Source organism: Apostichopus japonicus, chromosome 7, assembly GCF_037975245.1.
Source record: "Apostichopus japonicus isolate 1M-3 chromosome 7, ASM3797524v1, whole genome shotgun sequence".
Classification (NCBI taxonomy): Eukaryota; Metazoa; Echinodermata; class Holothuroidea; order Aspidochirotida; family Stichopodidae; genus Apostichopus; species Apostichopus japonicus.
In genome coordinates this window covers 10211804-10223883 of record NC_092567.1, presented here as the reverse complement: position 1 = coordinate 10223883, position 12080 = coordinate 10211804, and the positions used below count along the sequence as shown (strand labels likewise).

The window sequence follows — 12080 nt, the reverse complement described above, 5'->3', positions numbered from 1 at the left end:
TAGCTTACCAATCACATAATATTAAAATGATCGATAGCTTACCTATCAAATTCTATTTAAATGATCGATGGCTTAACAATCACATAATATCGATAGCTTACCTATCACTTAATATTAAAATGATCGATAGCTTACCAATCAGGTAATATTAAAATGATTGATTGCTTACCAATTATATCATATTAAAATGATCGATTGCTTACCAATCACAAAATATCGATAGCTTACCTATCACATAATATTAACATGATCGATAGCTTACCTATCACATAATATTAAAATGATCGATAGCTTACCTATCAAATACTATTTAAATGATCGAGGGCTTACCAATCACATAATATCGATAGCTTACCTATCACATAATAATAAAATGATCGATAGCTTACCTATCACATAATAATAAAATGATCGATAGCTTACCTATCACATAATATTAAAATGATCGATAGCTTACCTATCACATAATATTAAAATGATCGATAGCTTACCTATCACATAATAATAAAATGATCGATAGCTTACCTATCACATAATATTAAAATGGTCAATAGCTTACCTATCAAATAATATTAAAATGATCGATAGCATACCTATCAAATACTATTTAAATGATCGAGGGCTTACCAATCACATAATATCGATAGCTTACCTATCACATAATAATAAAATGATCGATAGCTTACCTATCACATAATATTAAAATGATCGATAGCTTACCTATCACATAATATTAAAATGATCGATAGCTTACCAATCACATAATATTAAAATGATCGATAGCTTACCTATCACATAATATCGATAGCTTACCTATCACATAATATTAAAATGATCGATAGCTTACCTATCACATAATAATGAAATGATCGATAGCTTACCTATCACATAATAATAAAATGGTCAATAGCTTACCTATCAAATAATATTAAAATGATCGATAGCTTACCTATCACATAATATTAAAATGATCGATAGCTTACCTATCACATAATATTAAAATGATCGATAGCTTACCTATCAAATTCTATTTAAATGATCGATGGCTTAACAATCACATAATATCGATAGCTTACCTATCACTTAATATTAAAATGATCGATAGCTTACCAATCAGATAATATTAAAATGATTGATTGCTTACCAATTATATCATATTAAAATGATCGATTGCTTACCAATCACAAAATATCGATAGCTTACCTATCACATAATATTAACATGATCGATAGCTTACCTATCACATAATATTAAAATGATCGATAGCATACCTATCAAATAATATTTAAATGATCGAGGGCTTACCAATCACATAATATCGATAGCTTACCTATCACATAATAATAAAATGATCGATAGCTTACCTATCACATAATAATAAAATGATCGATAGCTTACCTATCACATAATATTAAAATGATCGATAGCTTACCTATCACATAATATTAAAATGATCGATAGCTTACCTATCACATAATATTAAAATGATCGATAGCTTACCAATCACATAATATTAAAATGATCGATAGCTTACCTATCACATAATATTAAAATGATCGATAGCTTACCTATCACATAATATTAAAATGATCGATAGCTTACCTATCACATAATATTAAAATGATCGATAGCTTACCAATCACATAATATTAAAATGATCGATAGCTTACCTATCAAATTCTATTTAAATGATCGATGGCTTAACAATCACATAATATCGATAGCTTACCTATCACTTAATATTAAAATGATCGATAGCTTACCAATCAGGTAATATTAAAATGATTGATTGCTTACCAATTATATCATATTAAAATGATCGATAGCTTACCAATCACAAAATATCGATAGCTTACCTATCACATAATATTAACATGATCGATAGCTTACCTATCACATAATATTAAAATGATCGATAGCTTACCTATCAAATACTATTTAAATGATCGAGGGCTTACCAATCACATAATATCGATAGCTTACCTATCACATAATAATAAAATGATCGATAGCTTACCTATCACATAATAATAAAATGATCGATAGCTTACCTATCACATAATATTAAAATGATCGATAGCTTACCTATCACATAATATTAAAATGATCGATAGCTTACCTATCACATAATAATAAAATGATCGATAGCTTACCTATCACATAATATTAAAATGGTCAATAGCTTACCTATCAAATAATATTAAAATGATCGATAGCATACCTATCAAATACTATTTAAATGATCGAGGGCTTACCAATCACATAATATCGATAGCTTACCTATCACATAATAATAAAATGATCGATAGCTTACCTATCACATAATATTAAAATGATCGATAGCTTACCTATCACATAATATTAAAATGATCGATAGCTTATCAATCACATAATATTAAAATGATCGATAGCTTACCTATCACATAATATCGATAGCTTACCTATCACATAATATTAAAATGATCGATAGCTTACCTATCACATAATAATGAAATGATCGATAGCTTACCTATCACATAATAATAAAATGGTCAATAGCTTACCTATCAAATAATATTAAAATGATCGATAGCTTACCTATCACATAATATTAAAATGATCGATAGCTTACCTATCACATAATATTAAAATGATCGATAGCTTACCTATCACATAATATTACAATTATCGATAGCTTACCTATCACATAATAATAAAATGATCGATAGCTTACCTATCACATAATAATAAAATGATCAATAGCATACCTATCACATAATATTAAAATGATCGATAGCTTACCTATCACATAATATTAAAATGATCGATAGCTTACCTATCACATAATATTAAACTGATCGATAGCATACCTATCACATAATAATAAAATGATCGATAGCTTACCTATCACATAATATTAAAATGATCGATACCTTACCTATCACATAATAATAAAATGATCGATAGCTTACCTATCACATAATATTAAAATGATCGATGGCATACCTATCAAATACTATTTAAATGATCGAGGGCTTACCAATCACATAATATCGATAGCTTACCTATCACATAATAATAAAATGATCGATAGCTTACCTATCACATAATATTAAAATGATCGATAGCTTACCTATCACATAATATTAAAATGATCGATAGCTTACCAATCACATAATATTAAAATGATCGATAGCTTACCTATCACATAATAATAAAATGATCAATAGCTTACCTATCACATAATATTAAAATGATCGATAGCTTACCTATCACATAATATTAAAATGATCGATACCTTACCTATCACATAATAATAAAATGATCGATAGCTTACCTATCACATAATAATAAAATGATCGATACCTTACCTATCACATAATAATAAAATGATCAATAGCTTACCTATCAAATAATATTAAAATGATCGATAGCTTACCAATCACATAATATTAAAATGATCGATAGCTTACCTATCACATAATATTAAAATGATCGATAGCTTACCTATCACATAATATTAAAATGATCGATAGCTTACCTATCACATAATAATAAAATGATCGATAGCTTACCTATCACATAATAATAAAATGATCGATAGCTTACCTATCACATAATATTAAAATGATCGATAGCTTACCTATCACATAATATTAAAATGATCGATAGCTTACCTATCACATAATATTAAAATGATCGATAGCTTACCAATCACATAATATTAAAATGATCGATAGCTTACCTATCACATAATATTAAAATGATCGATAGCTTACCTATCACATAATATTAAAATGATCGATAGCTTACCTATCATATAATATTAAAATGATCGATAGCTTACCAATCACATAATATTAAAATGATCGATAGCTTACCTATCAAATTCTATTTAAATGATCGATGGCTTAACAATCACATAATATCGATAGCTTACCTATCACTTAATATTAAAATGATCGATAGCTTACCAATCAGGTAATATTAAAATGATTGATTGCTTACCAATTATATCATATTAAAATGATCGATTGCTTACCAATCACAAAATATCGATAGCTTACCTATCACATAATATTAACATGATCGATAGCTTACCTATCACATAATATTAAAATGATCGATAGCTTACCTATCAAATACTATTTAAATGATCGAGGGCTTACCAATCACATAATATCGATAGCTTACCTATCACATAATAATAAAATGATCGATAGCTTACCTATCACATAATAATAAAATGATCGATAGCTTACCTATCACATAATATTAAAATGATCGATAGCTTACCTATCACATAATATTAAAATGATCGATAGCTTACCTATCACATAATAATAAAATGATCGATAGCTTACCTATCACATAATATTAAAATGGTCAATAGCTTACCTATCAAATAATATTAAAATGATCGATAGCATACCTATCAAATACTATTTAAATGATCGAGGGCTTACCAATCACATAATATCGATAGCTTACCTATCACATAATAATAAAATGATCGATAGCTTACCTATCACATAATATTAAAATGATCGATAGCTTACCTATCACATAATATTAAAATGATCGATAGCTTACCAATCACATAATATTAAAATGATCGATAGCTTACCTATCACATAATATCGATAGCTTACCTATCACATAATATTAAAATGATCGATAGCTTACCTATCACATAATAATGAAATGATCGATAGCTTACCTATCACATAATAATAAAATGGTCAATAGCTTACCTATCAAATAATATTAAAATGATCGATAGCTTACCTATCACATAATATTAAAATGATCGATAGCTTACCTATCACATAATATTAAAATGATCGATAGCTTACCTATCACATAATATTAAAATGATCGATAGCTTACCTATCACATAATAATAAAATGATCGATAGCTTACCTATCACATAATAATAAAATGATCGATAGCTTACCTATCACATAATAATAAAATGATCAATAGCATACCTATCACATAATATTAAAATGATCGATAGCTTACCTATCACATAATATTAAAATGATCGATAGCTTACCTATCACATAATATTAAACTGATCGATAGCATACCTATCACATAATAATAAAATGATCGATAGCTTACCTATCACATAATATTAAAATGATCGATACCTTACCTATCACATAATAATAAAATGATCGATAGCTTACCTATCACATAATATTAAAATGATCGATAGCATACCTATCAAATACTATTTAAATGATCGAGGGCTTACCAATCACATAATATCGATAGCTTACCTATCACATAATAATAAAATGATCGATAGCTTACCTATCACATAATATTAAAGTGATCGATAGCTTACCTATCACATAATATTAAAATGATCGATAGCTTACCAATCACATAATATTAAAATGATCGATAGCTTACCTATCACATAATAATAAAATGATCAATAGCTTACCTATCACATAATATTAAAATGATCGATAGCTTACCTATCACATAATATTAAAATGATCGATACCTTACCTATCACATAATATTAAAATGATCGATAGCTTACCTATCACATAATAATAAAATGATCGATACCTTACCTATCACATAATAATAAAATGATCAATAGCTTACCTATCAAATAATATTAAAATGATCGATAGCTTACCAATCACATAATATTAAAATGATCGATAGCTTACCTATCACATAATATTAAAATGATCGATAGCTTACCTATCACATAATATTAAAATGATCGATAGCTTACCTATCACATAATAATAAAATGATCAATAGCATACCTATCACATAATATTAAAATGATCGATAGCTTACCTATCACATAATATTAAACTGATCGATAGCATACCTATCACATAATAATAAAATGATCGATAGCTTACCTATCACATAATATTAAAATGATCGATACCTTACCTATCACATAATATTAAAATGATCGATAGCTTACCTATCACATAATATTAAAATGATCGATAGCATACCTATCAAATACTATTTAAATGATCGAGGGCTTACCAATCACATAATATCGATAGCTTACCTATCACATAATAATAAAATGATCGATAGCTTACCTATCACATAATAATAAAATGATCAATAGCTTACCTATCAAATAATATTAAAATGATCGATAGCTTACCTATCACATAATATTAAAATGATCGATAGCTTACCTATCACATAATATTAAACTGATCGATAGCATACCTATCACATAACATTAAAATGATCGATAGCTTACCTATCACATAATAGCAAACTGATCGATAGCTAACATAACGCATACTATTAATATGATCGTTGGGTTTGATTCTCCTTTAATCTCACAAACAAGTAGAAACTTTAAAAGATGCAGTTAAATTAAAACCTGAAGGAAATAATGAAATCGAAAAATGAAACACAGAGAGCATACCATTATATTTAATGTTTACTTAATGTACAGAACATTAACAGCGTTATAATCATATTCAATATTGTTAAATTTTGTAAGCTCACATGAACGTATGGTTTTAACAGACAAGGCTTTATTGAGGACTATAATAACAACGGAAGGTAAATGAAGATGATAAAATACTAACAAGAGTCCTACGGTCACTATGGTTACTTGAATAGTGGAATAATAAAGTGTAGTAACCATCACCCAAATATCATAATATTTATGCCAACATGTACCCGCTGTTAACCAAAATTGTATTCCAAGTTTGGATATGATCTGATTTAAGGTTGTGGAATTTGTTGGGACTTAGATTGCCTACATGTACTACTATGAACCAACAACTGTATACGTAATCTGGCTACAATCTGAATTCAGGTTGCGGAGTTAGTTTAATTTAAAACTCCTTAGGTTTGATCCAATAATCTCATTAATATTCATACGGTCAACGCCAAGACAATAGGGCACACATTCTTATTAAAATCATCTACATAAAGCAGTTATGAAAAGTATCCATCACTCGGTTGGATATGTACATCCATGATTTCTTTTTCACAATGAGGATTCAATATAATATGAATATACTACAGTCATTTGGGTATTAATATCTTCAAATCCCCGAAAACAAAGTTGTAACCCTATACAATCCAATGTCATATCAAGAGAATTAAACATAGGAATAAACAGAACATTTGCTATCAGTGTGCTGTAACCATGACGTCACACCTGTTTGCTTCAAGTTCGCTTATATTACAAATTGTGACAATTTCAGCTATCGATATCTCGAAAACGCAAGGTAGGAATTGGATGCTTATTATATGATTAGTCAAATACATTTTCCCCTGAGCTATCCTTTTAAGATTTGTCACGTCATCCTATTGTCTTCATGTTAAGAACGATAAAACATTGGAACAGAAAGAAATGAAGAAATGCTGGCTTAGAACAAACATATAACAGATATTAATTAATATCCCCTCTAAGTTCTCGTAGATCGATTTTAATAACACAATGGTATTGTAGATAACCAATGTATGTCATTTAGTCTTTGCATTGACACAATTAATGTGACTCTACTCGTGTGAGATTTAAGACATTACGTAACCGATACGTCACAGTTTAATTCAAGATTAGTAAAAGTAGGAACGAAGAAAACCACAGAAAAGTTGAATCACGCAATCCTAGTTAATGAGTGTATGCGGATACAGTATGTACAGATTGTATCCAAAGCATTCCAAACATGTCTGCTTAAAAATAGTTTAGAAGTATTAACAGAATTAGGCGTTTATTTAATGTTCTAAGTAGTAAAGTGCTTATCGGGGGATGAGGTGGGGGTGGGGATCGAAGATAGGGTCTGGGGTTGGAATGAATCATATCATTACACACAATTGGACCAATGAAGGATGTTATACCCTGCACCGAGGAGTGCATGGAGGCTGAGAACAGGTCACCAGCAATACTTGACCAGGGACACACGAGTAAGTGAAACCTCTTTCTTCAGTTACGCAAGTAACAAAGACTTTGTTACATAATGGGGGCAAAAGAAAATTAAAGATAATGCACATTACAGTTTAATTCCCCTTATACAATAAGCGTGCTGGTGGTGATGCAAATGACTAATATATACAATTACTTGGTCACCAATGTAGAGGGTACGTCATTTATGCCCTCCTACATCACCCCCCCCCCCCTGCCCATCCACATACACACAAAGAATAAGATAGGGATGTATAGTCTCATATACTGATGACGTAGTGGTTGATGGATGACGTCATTAGAACCTTGATTGGTTCTTAGTAATTTGATGTTGGCTTGAAGAGCAAACACATTTAGAGTAAGAAGAGAAGGTAAATATGAACAGTAATGTAGGTAATAAAACGTAAGGAATGACTTGTTGTACACTTAACATTACTAAGTAGCCTGTATGGTCACGCAATGAATCTTTGATTGGAGTTCTTTGTAGTATTTGGAGTTATCAACATTTTACAAAGTGAACCTAATCTCTTGATAGGATGGAGTAGGAATCTACTAAACACCCCATCCCCTTCTCCGAATATAAAAAACCTAGCAATAAATTTAAATTATGTTCGCTGCCTGTGGTTAACCCCGTCTGAAAGGTGGGTAATATCGAGGACGAGATATACTCATAGTAACTCATTCTTTCTAACATGTACTTCGCTTTTATCTTTTTGTTTTAAATTTCATTAAGCTAAACTCAAAAGACATAAGTATTCAATTTGTTAATTGTTTCTTCAACTTGATAATCAATGACGTCATCATACTTTCTAAGTAGTTGGCGAAAATGAGGGCGCTGTCTCTCAATATAAGAAAGATCGTGATCAGTGAAGCATGTACATCATATTCAAAAATGGTCAAAGGATAACATGTATCTCCCCGTCGCCTACCCCTCTAGTCCCCCGAACGACAGCAACGTCAACTTCCAAAACATAAAAGGTTACATTTGTACACTTTAGCGCACAAAACTAAGTTGTTTAACATGAAGCATATTAAAGGATGACTTGAAGCACAACATTACTGTTGTTATGTCGTAGACCACTGGCATTCAGTCTAGGTTGCTTTTGCTATAACATTTTGTTTAATTTTGAGACAATTTACTTTGAACAACTGATTTCAAGGTAACTGGTCTATATAATATAATACGGAGACAGTTATGTCAGTTCATCAAATACAACACAAAACACAATGGGATGAGAGACTTTTATGTCCTCAAATAACATGTTAACATTGAAGTACAAATTTTACACGGACAAATGTTGTTGAAATCATCTACTATGCTTTGGTGTAAGAACGAAATTACAAAACTTGATTTTGTTGAGTTATTCAAATGTATAAATCACATAATTGACATGAATATTTAGGCCTGTACTAAGGGGTTGACGTCATCATCAATTAAGCATTACAGGACTGAGTTTTCCAGACATTTATCTTACCAAACCAGAAAAGTTTAAAAAATATTAAAAACACTCCGTTTCAGACAATAATGTTAAAGACTTAAATTCCGCTTAAAGTAATCCTTTAAAACAAAATGTAAATTGAACAGTTATCTTTCAAATTTCACTTCCTTAATGTATATCAAGTTATTATTATTGTACAACCTAATCTTTCTACAAGATCCATTCACAATGAATATAAAAGTTACAGTCTTCATCAAGTCATCATGCCGTTGTCTTGAGAATATAGGCATTTGATGACGTCACTATCATACTAGACTAGTTGCATGTGTATTATACTGGAGCTCTATCTGGAACTGTTTGTAGTATTTGGGAGATATTAACATTTTGAAACCTAAATCTTTATTAGATCCTTCCTCACTGAAATTACTGCCATCGTTTTGAGGATTGAGTGAATGACGTCACAGTCCCGCTGATGATTGGCATCGCCAGATGAACATGCATTTTGCATTGACCTGTAATATAAAAATAAAATGTTATATAGTAGGTAAAATTGTTATCATAATAAAAGGTTCAAGCAAAATACTTATTCGTTGAATAACGGGGAAGTAATACCTAGACAACCCCCCTCCCAACCCGCCCTCCCCTCTCCCGGAAAAAGCGCCAGCAGTACCATGAGCCAACCAGTATTTAAACCAACCAGCTAAACAGAACACCGCCACACGGGAAACAAGCAAACGGTGTTTCTGTTAATGGAAGGAACTTATCACTCATTTCCATACATTTATTCAAGGACCAGCTTAGTTAATGAAAAATATAATAAAACCAAGTTAAAGCAAATGATATTAGTGACCAGATAAAATTAGATAATCACAGATATAGGAATACAAATTCTGGTTATTGATGGAGATTATTTTTTAATATATTAATATTTTACAACTACAAGTAGCTGACAATCACTGTGAACAAATATAATTTTAAATACTACGGTAGAGAGTATCCAGCTGTATTGACTTACAGTTACTTGGACATTGCCAGGCTTCTCTTGTAACTCTCTTCATGGAAGCCCTAAACAATAGAAAAATGTATAGGTAATTAATATGTATAAGATAACACTGACAGTAACAAAGACAATACAGTATTAAGTAAGTATTCACAAATGTAGGAGCCAAATCAAACTGGACATTGACTCACGTGATCATGCAATAGAAAGGTGAGAGTTCAAGAGACGGTGAAGGGTGCAGCATTCTTAGGGTGTTAAAATGACCAGTTTACTCCATTCTGAAGGTAAACGGAGTTTGATCCATTCATGTGGTTTATATATTCCCAGCTGTACCCACCCTCTAAAACTTCATTTTGTGTAAAAGTTAAGTAAAATGTTGAGTGACCATGCTAGACCGGTTCTGCTTTATGTTTTGTCTTGACGGAACTTGCGTTATTATTATATTATTTTATTTTCAGTGGAAAGCTATTAACAGTTTAGGCGTTAATTATAAATGGCTATTATAGTGCGAAAGACTATTAACAGTCTAAGTGTTAAATGCGAAAGACAGAATCTTTCTTGCTGGCATTACTTTATTTTCCAAAACGATAATTTAATCAACCAGTATAAATAACCGTCCCAATAACACCAGGTTAGAGATAAACGGTAAGGGGGGGGGAGGGAGGGAGGGGGGGGGTTGGCAGGGGCGGACTCAGACCGATGTTCAGCGGTGCTGAAAGCGCTACCCTGTTAATGTTCCCACGTTCAAGAGCTCGCTTAATACACATGGTCAGTGGTTTTGTTGGACCCGGAGATATATTGCCTACGAAGCCCTAAAAAAAAACTACTGATATTAAGTTTTAAAAGTATTTAATACATCCCGGGACCCAAATGCGAAAATATATACAACTATAGTGATAGAAAATCACTGTTCCGAAAAATAATTCGCGATCATAATAGACTCCTGTCCCCTTCCCGTAGCATCCTGGCATCTCTGGTTACCATGGTACCATGGTCTAGGAACATGTTAGTGTGCTGGTAAAGTAGGGCTATAGTAACAGTTAGACTTGATCTCGTTTTTTTAGAGAAAGAGAGAGAGAGAGAGATGAGAGAGGTGGGAGAGATTGGAAACGTTGAAGAGATAGTAATAATGAGTTAAGAAGAGACAAATATTGTTTTGTTTGGACAAAGAGGATCAACATGAAAACCCTGTCAAAACAAGAAATTGAAAGCCAGATTACTTTCTTACAAGTCCGGAACGATGAATGAGATATCAAGATACTTGTAAGCTGTAACACATTGTAGAAAATACGAACTGGAAACGCTTCTTGTGTCACGTGATGCAAATTATTGACATATATATGTTTTATTTGTTCGTTTTTCGCTCTATTGTTTTGACTTTACAATGAACGTGAATCCAGCGTTAACCATATGATATGAGTCGCATATTTAATCAAAATGAATGTCTCGTAAAACACGAATTACCTACTTTTATTTTTTACTATATTGTTAGTTTCTCTGTACAGTATCAGTATAGCGTTTCATAATTCAAAATGAAAGGTAATCCGGACGTTGAAGGGTGAAACTGACCGCTGTTTATGAAAGTATTTTTAAAGTTTTGGCGGTTAAATGTTCGACATCCAAGGGCAATTTGCTTCCTTTATCCATCAAAATAGCTATAGATCTAAGTAATTAATTAATATTGTTCCTGTATCTCCATGGTTACACCTTACCGTTTGGTCCAATATTTCT

The 12080-nt window shown here is 31.0% G+C and overlaps 2 protein-coding genes across 10 annotated transcripts in view; one reads left to right on the top strand and one right to left on the bottom strand.

Moving 5' to 3' along the window:
* The window catches only part of LOC139970087 (uncharacterized), an 853056-nt gene that overhangs the window by 544792 nt on the left and 296184 nt on the right, over window positions 1–12080 (top strand). The gene's annotated exons all lie outside the window — the stretch shown is intronic.
* LOC139970058 (uncharacterized) overlaps window positions 1–12080 on the bottom strand; it is a 354811-nt gene that overhangs the window by 239131 nt on the left and 103600 nt on the right. Inside the window, exons 9-10 of one of the 3 annotated variants that reach the window (XM_071975676.1) lie at window positions 10365–10414; window positions 8393–9861 (exon numbers count right to left, since the gene is read on the bottom strand). The exons of the other annotated variants lie outside the window; for them this stretch is intronic. Of the exons in view, the coding sequence (XP_071831777.1) occupies window positions 10367–10414 (48 nt within the window). The 3' untranslated portion in view covers window positions 8393–9861; window positions 10365–10366. Of the gene's footprint in view, window positions 1–8392; window positions 9862–10364; window positions 10415–12080 lie in introns of those variants that run through there. 3 annotated transcript variants of the gene reach the window in all.